The 13817-nt window shown below is 35.7% G+C and overlaps 2 protein-coding genes across 2 annotated transcripts; both read left to right on the forward strand.

The window, feature by feature from the left end:
- Positions 1-1649: 1649 nt before the first annotated feature.
- LOC112029840 (serine/threonine-protein kinase Nek5) lies at positions 1650-8909 on the forward strand. Its single transcript, XM_024062516.2, has 14 exons — positions 1650-2288; positions 2399-2465; positions 2546-2611; positions 2711-2757; positions 2870-2915; positions 3023-3103; positions 3191-3233; positions 3344-3393; positions 4044-4125; positions 4233-4282; positions 5260-5333; positions 6400-6451; positions 6543-7184; positions 7269-8909. The coding sequence occupies exons 1-14, from the start codon at positions 2191-2193 to the stop codon at positions 8769-8771; spliced, it is 2901 nt and encodes a 966-aa protein (XP_023918284.2). The 5' UTR covers positions 1650-2190; the 3' UTR covers positions 8772-8909.
- A 3800-nt stretch (positions 8910-12709) lies between these two features.
- Positions 12710-13348, forward strand: LOC112029843 (uncharacterized). Its single transcript, XM_024062520.2, has one exon. It carries the CDS (start codon positions 12710-12712, stop codon positions 13346-13348), a length of 639 nt encoding a protein of 212 aa, XP_023918288.2.
- The last annotated feature ends 469 nt before the right edge of the window (positions 13349-13817 follow it).

Consider the following 13817-nt stretch of genomic DNA (forward strand, 5'->3'; position numbering starts at 1 on the left):
CACCAACTGCCAACTACCTCTGCTTAACTTAAAAACTTCAATGGTAATGGTACTAAATTTTTTTTATGAACTGCAAACTCTACCAAGCTAATTTTTATTGGGTCTAGCTCGTTAATGAGTGCCCTTGTGACTATTTTAAGAAAGTTGTTAGGGTCTAATCTAATTAATAGTTATCCTTTAAATTTTTGTTAATAAACTATTTTAGAAAAAATTTAATACCATTTATTTGAGAAATAGAATAAAATTGTTACAACATTTATTTCTTTTATCATAAAAAATTTCCTAAAGTGAGTTACTATTAAGTGTCTTTAGTGCATCAATTATTTTTTATTAATTAAGTTTTAATATTATTTTTATGAAAAATATAAAAAATTATCCAAAAAATTAATTATTTTTTCTTTTTCTATAAAAAGTTTTTAAAAATATTTCTTAACCATCCGTTAACCTTTCTCATTATTATTATTATTTTTTAAATATCTTAGGCTGAGAATTATGTAACATTAGTTAGTGTTAGTAATTTTTTTAAGAAAAAAAAAAAAAAAGGAGGAGAAGGAGAAGAAGAAGAAAGGTAACTTAGGCAAAAATTAATTATGAGTGAAGCACGTGAGGAAAGTGTCAAGGGGTCCCATGAACAACAAGTGCTATAATAATAATACACTAAATACTATGCCACTTTTCCCCAGATGTCTGCGTCGTTTTCCGTAATTGCATGTGCGCAAGTTAGCGGATTCCATTCCAGTGAATAATCCAGTAGCGTCGGAGCGTAAGAAAGCTCAAGCTTTTAGCTAAAAGCTTAAATCAATGTGTTATGTGCGTAAAAGTTTTGGCATTGTGGCCAACCAATACCAACAATGTCAAAAAGGCAATATGACATTTAGCTCATGGGTGTCATTAATTTTTTTTTTTTTTGAGAATCTGGGTGTCATTAATTGATAAGTAAAAAATAAAAATTCCCTCTGTGCTTTGATTTTAAGTAACACTTACCAGGCGCACGTTAGGACTTATAATAGGGAGCGGCTAGCGTTATGCCAAGCACATGGTTCTGAAAACAGAGAGAGCCTGCTGACACCTTGCTTCTTTTAATGCACCCTTATAATATACTTCACCTTATCTTTGCGAGTGCATAATACTCTAATCATTTGCTTCAAAATTGTCAACTCATGGTAATCTACATAAATTACTCCTAGTTCTACTAGTAGGCACTTTTTTTTTTTTGGTAAAGAAAAAAAAAGAATTGGAGGCTACTCGCGTGGTTACATCATCTGGGCGTTATTATAACAGTACCCAACTCGTCCCAAGGCACAAATGAATAGTGCATTCACAAAGTGCTAATGGGCGTGCTCGAACCCATGCAATATGCATGAAAGTCCAAGTCGCTTTCCATTAGGCTACCAACCATGTGAGTGTAGGGACTATTTTTCACTACTTAATGAGAGTTGGAATAAATTAAGAGAGAGAGAGAGAGAGAGAGAGAGAGAGATTGTGTGAGAGAGCCTAAGTTTTTATGGTTACAGCTATGCTACCAGTTTTTTTGGCTAGGCATTTACTCTTTAGAAAACTTGGCATAAGGTTCCCATGAGTATAAAAATAATAATGAGAGAGAGAGACTGTGTACAAAAATAAATGAGCATACCAGCTGGGACTGTCGGCATGAAATGAGAGCGAGAGCATAGTGTAGAGAGAGAGAGAGAGAGAGTAGTGGCATAGTTGAAGATTTTAGTTTGAGATCCTGGTTAACCGCTAACCATACTTGCCAGTTAAAATAACCACCTCCTTTCTCATGATTTCAGATATAAATATATAAATTTTAAAAAATAATAATAAAAATAAAACAAAAAAAGGAAAGGAGTAGAAGTGTATTTCTTTCTTTTTTATTGTTTCTAAGCAAAAACAGAGTAGAGTGAACAGCAAGGCTGGTACAGTGAAGCATTCGTACAAGATTTTTTCCGAGCTCGTTGCTGGCTATTATTTTGAGAATGAAATTAAAGAAAAAGAAATCTTGAAAACTGAATTGAATTTGAAGTAGAAGAAAATTTGAGGGAAACACAATTGTCGGTGGTTGCTATTCTAACAAATCCAGTCATATGAGCAAAAAGGAATTCATGTAAAAAGTGTTGGAAAAGGAAAATGGGGTGAAAGCTGAGGAAAATATAAGATCGCTTTTTTTGGAAGGAATAGATTCGATTTCCGATGGAGTCACGCATGGATCAGTACGAGATCATGGAGCAGATCGGTCGCGGTGCTTTCGGAGCCGCCATTCTCGTCCACCACAAGGCCGAGAAGAAGAAGTAATGCCTCTCTATCTCTCTCACTATCAATCTCAGTGCTCTGTGTAAATATACATTTTCCATAGACTGAATTGAAATCCGTGAATCTCTTTTTTTTTTCTTGGTTTCAGGTACGTGTTGAAGAAGATCCGGCTAGCTAGGCAAACCGAGCGTTGCAGAAGATCTGCTCATCAAGAGGTAGCTTCAATTCTGTTTTGTGCAGCAATTTTGGCGTGGATAATTGCTTTAATTTTGCGAATTTTGGTGAGTAACTGTAGATGGCACTAATTGCGCGAATTCAACACCCTTACATTGTCGAATTTAAGGAGGCGTGGGTCGAGAAGGTGAGGACTATTTTGTGTAGTCTTGATTATATGATCAAAATTGTTCTGTATTTATTTTTTTTTCCTGAATTAGAAAGTCCATGTTTTGTAATAATGTAGGGTTGCTATGTTTGTATTGTCACTGGATACTGTGAAGGTGGAGACATGTGAGTTTCTTCTCTGATATTTATTTACAAACCTCAAATAGAAGGTTTTGATTTCTGTCATTTACATGCAATATCTCACATTTTTTTTTTCTTTTGCTTGAATTGTTAACAGGGCCGAATTAATGAAAAAGTCCAATGGGGTTTATTTTCCAGAAGAGGTAGTTTTTCTTGTCAAATAGATTTTTTTTTTTTTTTTTTTTTTAAATTTTTTATGTTCATATTAGAATTCAATATCTTTGGGTTGATAATTGTGAACATTGCTCAGAAACTCTGCAAGTGGTTCACGCAACTACTACTGGCAGTCGAATATCTACATTCAAATTTCGTCCTACATCGTGATCTAAAAGTATGTGTACAAGCTGGTCGCTTTTCTTTTTCTCCCTGATGGATGTCATCGTTGTAAAGGCTAATTTGTTTGTTGCTCTCTTGGCAGTGTTCGAACATCTTTCTAACCAAAGATCAGGATATTCGTCTTGGTTAGTTTGTCTATGTTGTTATTGTGTTGTGATAAATTTGATACTGATTTACGATTTAGTTCTGTTACTTATACTGATGTTCCTTCTTATTGTGTTTTGTTTCTGTATAGGGGATTTTGGACTTGCTAAAACACTGAAGGCAGATGACTTGGCCTCTTCGGTATGTGTACTTTATATGGAAATTTCGTTTTTTCATATGCAAAAGTTTGGGATGGGAAACTCGATGTTTACGTTTGACACCAGGCTATAACATAATGATCAAGGCCATTCATAAACTAAACAAGTCTAGAAGTAAAACTATTTACTTATCTGTGCATCATTTATCAAAGTAATGTTATAACTGACAGGCCTACCTAAAGCTAAGGCAAAGCCATTTCAATAAAATTATGATTTTTATAAATTTTGATAGCTTTAATTGAATCTTACATAGCTCTATACAGTTTTAGAGGTTGATAAATGACAAGGACGCTTTATCTTAAATTTCAATTACCTTTTTATCAAGGTTAGAAATTGAAAAGTTTAAGTTGTTTGTCCAAAATAACTCTACCTGAAGATGGCTTAAAATTGCTACATAAATATATTAAAATTTTCTCATTCATAGCTTCTCTATTGAAAACTTATTCATAGGTTCCTATTTTGTGAACATCCATATAACTTTGTCCTGATGCTCATTCTGTAAATGTAAATTCAAAGTTATTCACCTCCTATATGATACTACAGCAACATGGTAATAGAACAAAAGTAAAAGGAATTGTTAATGTTTGTGTTTTCTCTGTGGCATTAGTTAATGTTCTATACCTTCTTTTGCAGGTAGTTGGAACTCCCAATTACATGTGTCCTGAACTGCTGGCAGATATTCCTTATGGTTTTAAATCTGATATTTGGTCTCTAGGTATGTGTTTTATATCCTATTCCAGTGATGTTCTTAAGTCTTGTTGTGCTACACCTTAAATTGTACATTGTTGACACCTATCAAAAAAATTGTACATTGTTGACCAGGTTGCTGTATGTATGAGATGTCTGCTCATCGTCCTGCTTTTAAGGCTTTTGTAAGTCCTTTGACTGAATTATATTTCTTGTATTTTGATATTTTATAGGAATAGTTTTCGTTGGTTAAGACTTTTTTTTAACATCTAGATTATGATAAGATGTCTCTTTTGATGCAATACTTCAACTTTACAAGAACTTACTATATAATTTCTACTACCGGAGTCACCAATTGCAGTTTGACTACAATTTCCTTTTGTTTAAGTAAATTGAACCTTGTCATGCTCTTTGATTTGTTTCATATATTGGTAAATTGTGTTTGAATGAGCAATACAATGGAATATCATGAAAATAGTTTGTAGAAGTGCTCCAGAATGAGAAATTGTCAACCGAAATTCCTAACAGTCAGAATCACAATAAAACCTTTTTTCAGCAATTACCCCCCCCCCCCCTCCCTTCTTAAAATGTTTTTTTTTTTTTTTTTTTGGGAAGCTTTTCACAGAATCATATAGTTGGCAAACCATCTGAACTGCTATTTACTGACTTTACTCTGACTAACTGTAGATGTTAGACATGTCTGTCCATGTTTTACCCAGCCTTTGCTTTCTTCACAAATCGATACATACATTATGATTATGTGTATATATAATGTATGTATTATACTTCTTTTTGATTAAAAAATACAACTCATCGACCTGTATGGGGAGGGCTCCATAACTTCACCCTCCAACCCTTGTTTATGGGAGAAGGATTTGGTCAGAAGAAAACTGGCCTTTGCATTCTGAATATTTTATGTTTTGAAAAAAAAAAAAACAATGCTTTAATTTATGAACTGTTTTGCATTTATTTCATCTAATTAAATTTTATCACTTTTGGAAGTGCTCAACAGTGTAACATATGATCTTATGTGCTTTTCACTCTTTTGAAAGGCTTCTATAAATAATTATCTTTAGTTTATGAGGACCTATTTTCACTAACTTGCTTCATTTTAATTATTGTTATTAGATGTTTGATGTTGGCATTATACATCTGATTTCAGGATATGGCAGGATTAATTAGCAAGATAAATCGTTCCTCTATTGGCCCTTTGCCATCCTGCTATTCCCCGTCCTTGTAAGTTCCAGTCTGCTGTTTTTAAACTTATTACACTTGAATTTTGATTATATGCAACATCATCATAATTACATGAGCATTCAATGTGTTACTTTGGGTCTGTGCAGTGAGTAGGCAATTACTTTGCCTGGCTGCACGTACAGGCCCCACCACTGGAGCCTAAGTGTCTTTCATAGCAGGTTAGATTGCATTTTTTATAAGATAGTGACTATGCTCTTGCTTTGCCTCACTGTGCCTTCAGGCCCCTGTTCTGGAGCCTAGGAGGTGATGGGACCTGGTAGATTGAGTGTGTGTATATATATAGATTGCAAGTGTTATTAAGATATAAATGTCTAGGTTCTCAACTTACACCTCTCATACACGTTTATGGTAGATGGATTTTGAAAACTTATGTGATCTCATTATGATATAGTGGATTTTGTTGAGCCTAGTAACTCAATTACTTAAAAAAATTTGGTTGGTGAGTGGTCGTCCATTTTCTTCAATATTGGGTGTGGCCATCTATGCAATGTTCAAATCATATATTATATAAACAACTTAGATTCTGCCTCCGTTATCCTTTTACAATATATACTGTAATCTATTAAGCTTATTTGTTATTACAAACCTTCTCTCCCATTTCTGTGAGATTTCTGTTAAGCTAATCCATATTTTGGGGATTGACCAACATTTTAAGGGGTTAGAGATGGGCATAGAAATCGCTGGTGTCAAACAAGTATATATTGCTGGTCAAAGAGAGAGTGGCAGTCACTGGCATTGGTGATTAAAACTAAAAGCTCTCTGATGAGAGACAAAGAGAAGAGTCAGGGCTATCTATGGTGTGTGGGTGTGGGTGTGTGTGTGTGTGTGTGTGTGTGTGTGTGAGAGAGAGAGAGAGAGAGAGAGAGAGAAGTGAGAAGAGGAGGTGGGGGGTTAACCAACATTTGACTAAAGTTCTTTAGTAAATTGGGTGACTTGATTTCCGCTTATTGTGTCATGTACTCAATTTCACATACTTCATCATATGCTATTAAATATTGGGCACTGTAAAGCATTATAAACAGTTTCTTTTGAATTTCACAAACAGGAAAACACTTATAAAGGGCATGCTGAGGAAAAACCCTGAGCATCGGCCAAATGTAAGCTTCCATGCTAAATTTGCTGTGTCAAAATAAAACTATTTCATTAGCAGTACTTCATCTAAACATTTTGGGTGTGTACCTTGGTCAGGCGTCCGAGATTTTGAAGCACCCATATTTGCAGCCTTATGTTGATCAGTATCGCCCATCTTTCAGCTCTCCAACAGCATGTTCCCCAGAGAAGCCTATCTCTGGTGGTCGTAATTCTCGGAGAAATATGGCTGAAAGCCAAAACAGTGCTAGTTCTAGCAGTGACAAAGATAGTTTGCTTTCTAGTGAAAAATACATTCCGGAAATGGTCTCTAACTGCAATAATAAGGGCACTGACACAGATTTGGCTTCGATTGATGATGAAGATGTCTCTGAGAAGCTCCTTCTTAGTGAAGAAGAACATGGGCCTAACACATGCACTGTCAAAAATGATGTGCAAGAGGTGATGAAACCCTCTCATCATGAACAGCAATCCAATATTGAATCAAGGCATCCAAAAACCATTAGGCATATAATGATGGCATTAAAAGAAGGGAAAGTTAGAGAAAATAGTTCTCCAATGAGGGGCAATCGAACAAAGACTGTAGCTGCATTGACCCAAAGAACAAATGCAGAAGCATTGCCTAAAGTGCCCAAACCTAGTGCTGTTGCTCCTGGTTTCAAGTCCAATGCAGATACACCAGCAAAGGCATCCTTTGATTTTGCAAAGCGGATTCAGGGATCTCATTCTTTAAAGCATCAGGTACAACTGCGATTTATATTCTCTGTTATGGTTTCGTCACATGAATTGAACTAATCAAAGATAGATTGTGATTTACCTCTGCAGTTACCTGTTATTGACTCCTCACCTAAAACAAAACCCGGACATGACTTGACTCCTCCATCTGGTCCTGTAAAACAAGTTGTTGAAGATGGACCTCCTACTAAGTCAAGGCAAAGAACCCCTCCTAGTTTGGTCAGACGACCGCCATTTCCGGTACGGATGAAGCAAGTGGAGCTTGATGTTCCAAATGCAGTGAGCAGTTCTGTGAAGGTAGGGCCAAGTGAAATTCCCCATGAGGCTGAAAAGACTCATGCAGTACCTAAAAGTTGTTCAACACATGTTTCTAGGCACATTATACAGGAGCCACTAAAGGCTCAAGAAAGGGGTTCAAAAGGAATGCCAACAGATTGTAGCAATTCATTGTCATCTTCAGTGTCAATTCAAGGATTTGAGCTTTGTGATGATGCAGAAATTCCCTTGATTGACATGAAAGAACAGACACTCCCTAATCATGAGATCACTCATACTGAATGTATAGAATCACATCCAGCCAGCTGCTCACCTGCTTCCCAGTTGCATGTGCATTCTGAGATGTCTGAAAATATGGCTGGGGAAAACCATGGACATGATAAAAAATCTGTAATGTGCTTGGTCCAAACCTCAGGGGACATCATAGATCTTCAGAATACCACTCCTGTTATCGAGAAATTGAGTTCAAGTGTGGTTCAAGAACTCCCAGTCCTAAGCTCTGAAGAAAGATTTGTTTGTAAAGATGATACCCCTGTAAGCAGGCCAAGTAGTAGGCATGATACAGTTATACAGTCAAAACTTACATCTACATCCATTGGAGATGACAAGTTCACTGTAAGGGAACTTTTATCATCAGTAGCAGAGACTACCCCTTCAGTTGTGTCTCCCCCTTCATCAAGCCAAAAGAGTTTGCAGCTGGATAAAGGAACCATTTTGCAAAATCCAACAATTGAAAAGCCAACTACCACCCATCTTTCCCCAGTTTTTGATGATGTCATACATGTTATACGGCATAGTAGTTTCCGTGTTGGAAGCGAGCAGCCAGTACTGGAAACAGTAGAGATGGGGGTTCAGAATATGGATGTTAATAAGCTGATAAATGTAGTGAGGGATGAAATAGAGATGAGAAACGCGACTGCTTCTGCAACTTTTAAATCATCAAGTGGCACTGAAGCCTTGAGTTTGAATACAAATGTTTCTGAGAACTCTGGTCTCAAGGAAGTGGATGTGAGAGATGCTGTTCCTTCAGTTCTGAAATCTGATACCCTAGAGCCAACGAAGCCCAACCCCCCTGTGACCGAAGAGGAAACACCAGCAAAGGAAATCTTGGATGTTAAGTCTTTCAGGCAAAGGGCAGATGCACTTGAAGGGCTACTAGAATTGTCTGCAGAGTTGCTGCAGCATAATAGATTGGAGGAGCTCGCAGTTGTTTTGAAGCCTTTCGGAAAAGACAAGGTCTCCCCAAGGGAAACAGCTATTTGGTTAGCAAAAAGTCTTAAAGGAATGATGATTGAGGACAGTGGGCGGAGTTCATGATGTATCAAATCTGTGGTAAGCTTGCTCTGATATGATGCTTTATGTAATTGCTCTCATAGTTCTTAGCTCTTTTTTATGCTTTTTGCACATTCAAGCTCGATTTGAATTTAAAGAGAACATGCAGGACTTTTACCTTTTTTTTTTTTCTTTTTTTTTTGGGGGGGAGGGGGGGTTCCTTTTTATCCAATTCTTTACAGGACTTTTACCTTTTTTTTTTTTCTTTTTTTTTTGGGGGGGAGGGGGGGTTCCTTATTATCCAATTCTTTCAATGCCTTCTTTTGTTGTACATAGTGATCATACAAGTTAATAACATTGTCTTCAAGTCAAATATACATATATATGCTTTAGCTTGTGGTCTATGTAATTCAAGGCATTGTTTTTTTTTTTTTTTTTATCAGTTGTAATTCAAGGCATTGTAATTAATGGTCTTGGTTGACAAAACATAATGATCAATGGTTGGAGAAATTGGAGAACCAAAAAGTAAATGTTTAGGTGTAATTTGGAAATGGATTTTTTATATTATTCAGAAATTAATGTTTTAGTTAAGATTGAAGTCAGCTTCATTCTACAATCATTTTTAGCCAAATTTACCCTGATACTTTTGTATACTAGAGCTCTTGGTACTTAATTTTGAAAATCTAACTGAGAGTGAATTCCAAACAAGCTCTAAATGAATAGCTCGGGTTCGGCTTGGGAAAAAAGCTTGTTTATGCCTGTTTATTTAGTAGACAAGTCAAGCTCAAGTTTAAGCTTTCCTATCAAATGAGTTAAAATTCAAACATAATAATATATTCGTGAACAAACTTGTAAGTATGAGGCTCAATTTGAATATAGATGTGTTGACATGTACACATGTATAAAAATATACTTATATAGACAATATTTGATTGTATAAGTTTGTAAATAAGTTCACAATATATAAAATTGTCATTTCTAATTCATTGATAACATAAATAGTTCATTTCATTGAAAAAATTATTTATAATTTTTAACATGCAAGGTTGATGGATCTAATTTTTATTAGTTCATAAATGAAAATCATTTAATTTAATTAACTTAAACAATATAATTTCAATGATAATTTAGTTATTAATTTTTAACATAGATTTGTGAAGCAGTAAAAAATTTTAGTTGTGTTGTTTACTATATTTATGAAAAGAATAAGTTAATCTAGTAGTTCATGAATAAGATTAAACCAAACTTGAACATGTAATTTAATTTGGTAATAAGCTTGATAAAATTAAATGAACCAATTTTGAACCTTTAATATTTGACTCATTTTCAGCCCTAATTCCAAATGATCTAACATGTGAATGTGTATATATTATTTAAAAATTGTCCTTCCCTTCTAGGTGTTTTGTGTATAAATGCTGTATTTGGTTCCTGTAAAATATTTTCCGGAAAATAGATATTTTTCGAAAATGCTATTTTTTGAAAAAGGAAAATATTTTCAAGTGTTTGGTTGTATTATGAAAATTGTTGTAGAAAATATTTTCATGTGTTTGTTTCTATTCTGAAAATATTATTTTCCTACACATTTTTCACATTTTCTCACCTATTTTCTCAACATCCAAACAAATTTTATTACAAAAAATTTTAAAATCACAGCAAAATCCCAACACCACACACCACCAAAACTCCATTTCAACCCTCGGCAGCAAACTCCAGCAATCAAAAGCCATAAAAGAAACAAAACCAAAGAAAAAAAAAATCATCAAATCCGATCAAATCGTTGCGGTGAGGCGACTAGGTTCGATTGGCGCGACGTGGTGCGACTCGCTGGGTCTCACTGACGCGATGCGTTCGTGGGTTCGTAGCGATGGGTCTGGGTCTGGGTCGAAGGTCGAAGGCTCTGGGTTCATGGGTTCGTGGGTCGAAGGTCGCCGGCGATGGGCTCTGGGCTTGGAGCGGCGGTTCATGCTCTCTCTCTCTCTTTCTCTCTCTCTCTCTTCGTGCTCTCTTTCTCTCTGTTTTCCGGAAAAGGGTATTTGAAGTGAAAATAAAAACGGAAATTCTTCACCTTTGACTCACGGTCAACTAAAAAAGATTTCCGGAAAATTGATTTTCCATGCACAACCAAACACTCGAAATTACAGAAAAGCATTTCCGGAAGTGGTTTTCATCTAAAACAAACGCAGCCAAAATCTCTTTAAGGAAGAGGGGAAGTTTGGTGAAATGAAATTAGAGTGTTTAGTTATTTTCAACTTTCAAGTGAGGATTGGAGATTTCTTAAGAGCTGCAATTGGGATTTTGCATGCTGATTATATTTGCTTCTCGAATTTTTGACTTTTCTTTACTAATTTAAGTGAAAATCCCTATGATACTTGTATAAAAGGCCATTGACCCTGGAACATTTATCAGCAACAAGGTAATTGTTTAGAAACGGCTTCAAAAAGAGGCATTCTGGATATATTTCAATTTTCTCTATCTCTTAAGGGATATGTCAAAGTTGGAAGAGAATAAAGGAGTTTTCCTTTTCTTTTTTTGAATGAGAATCATGAGTATATGACACTAACTTAATTCTGGAGACAAATTCATGATCTGAATATAAGATTATTTACCCTTTATGTAGATTTGATTGTGAATATAAACTCCTTGGGACCTTTGTTGGATGCCCTTTCTAGCATTCAATTGTCCCATCTTTTTCAACTCAACAAATGTTTTCCCGGATTTTGCATTTGTTGCTTCATCTGTATATAGCACATCAAATTCAGATTTTAGCTATATTACTCTAAATATTCTGTTGCTGGTGCATTTACCATCCACATTGGCCAGGTTCATGATCATTTATGTATAGATGTTGATGAGTTAAATCATATACTGTTGAGAAGCCATCTGTCCCTTTTGACTTTGTCTTGATTACTCCTCTTTTCCTTAATTGCCCAGTTCAGCCAGGATGTGTGTTATATAATGGAATGTTTGTTTGAGATTTCAATGATAAGTGTGGCAGAGCAGCTGAGCAGGCTGACTTGCATGGTTTGATTATAAAAACTTGGACTTTGGCTGTGAATTATGACATGCTAAACAAAACCATCTTGTATACATAAATGAAGAACAAAATTTTGATCTCGTACTTTATCTAATTTAAATATGATTCCAAGCTCAGATCAGAATGTATTGTACTGTTGCTGATTTAGGAATTAATTTTCTAAAATGTGCCTGTGCAAGAAATTGATGGCAAAGACTCTGGCGAGTCAACCAGGGTCATCTACTACGAAATTTGGGTGCCATTTATAAGTCAATTAGTTTTTGCTTCTGTGATGTTGCTTTCGCCCCCATCATTACTACAATTGATTTAAGTCTCAATTCAAATCAAACACGTTTGTATGTAGCTTTGTTCAACTATAATCAGATCATACACTATAGTGGATGGATTCCCTTTTTTAGTTTTGAGTGTATGTCGTTGTCAAAATCCTTTTAAACTCTGTTGTATGTCATTTTTATGCGCACTTTAAGGTGCATTATTATTAATTTATTATTACTTTTTGATTAGTCACTCTTGGCTGCTGGTTATTACAACAGTGCCTACGCGGTGAGGTGACTGAACATTAGAAGGTTCCTGTTTTTTTTAGCAGGTTTCTGTTTTTAACTATAAAAGGAATCTCACGGGAAGTTACTCATAGGAATCTCACGGGAAGTTACTTATAGGAATCTCATAGGAAGTATGTGTGTAATGTATCTATTGGCTAAGAGCTTCCCATTTAGAAGAATTGGCACGCGTAAACTAATAGTGATAGCAAAAATACGGAAAACACTTTACGCGTTACATTGCATATAAAAAGCTTGCTATCGTTCCCTCTCTTTCTCATCCATTATTTCATTGATTTCCATAACTGAATTATCTGTCACAGAAAGAGAGAGAGAGAGAGAGAGACAACATCAGCAGCTTTAGCCGTTAGTACTGTCTATGAGCTATAACACAACAACCAACATACTCTATGGTGTCCCCCAACAGCTATTCAACTCAGCCCTCAACCTCCGAGGATTCTGCTTATCACAACTTCCTTCGCCGTTTGATCTTTGTGCTGCTCTCTTTTTTCGTCACAATTACCCTTGTGATCTACATTGCATGGCTTATTCTTAAACCACTACCTCCAGACTTCGAAGTCGACTCTTTCACGGTCTCTAATTTCACTGTTTCCGGCTCACAAATAAGGGGGAAATATGATATCCAAGTCACTGTGAGAAACCCCAACAAGAAAGTAGACTATTATGTTGAAATTTTCGATATCCGTGTGAATTATAGGAGAACCCGTCTTTCTCAGAACTCAGAGGCATCTCGGCTTCTGTTTCTGGAGAAGTCGAATCAAACTAGTGTTAAGGCCGAGTTGGACTCCAATTTGAGTCGTTATGTGAGGAAAAATGACTTGGAGAACTTGGGTCAGAATTTAAGCGGGGGTGTGATTTGTTTTGACGTGAGGATGCCTGTTACAACAACATTTACTTATGGAAATTGGCCTAGAATGGAAAGATCAATGCTCGTTTATTGCAAGAATCTGAGAGTTACATTCTCGTCTTCTAAGTTGGTTGGGAAGCTCATAGATAGAAGAGAGGATTGCTTTGTACTTTCTGACTAAACATATGGGAGTCATTCTTTAGTTTTCTTGCACAGTCAACACATAGGTTATTGGTTCATTTAATTAGTTTAATTAGGTGAGTGGCAACTTGCAAGTTGCTTTGTTTCTCTTATTTTTTGAATGTGAATTCATTCATTTGTTGTTCGCATTTTGGGGTGTGCCTAAATAGATTACCTTTTCAATTTCCGCTGTCACTGTGTACGCGCGGTTTATAACTTCACGCGTAAATACTACAAATTAAAGACACCATTCCTTATTCTTTCGCTTTTTGTCGCACTTTCTTTTCCTTTTTCTGCCTTCAATATTGTGTGGTTGAAATGATGTCGAAATGTTATGGAAAATGATGTATACAGGTGGTGGATGGTGGTGAGAAATTATAGCCTTCTGGTGGACCACGTCACTTGTCTATCATTTCACTAAAAAATTTTCACTTGTTTAAAATTGCTGAGTCAATAATTAATTTCTGTTT

This window comes from Quercus suber, unplaced genomic scaffold (assembly GCF_002906115.3).
Source record: "Quercus suber isolate HL8 unplaced genomic scaffold, Cork oak 2.0 scaffold_432, whole genome shotgun sequence".
Taxonomy (NCBI): domain Eukaryota; kingdom Viridiplantae; phylum Streptophyta; class Magnoliopsida; order Fagales; family Fagaceae; genus Quercus; species Quercus suber.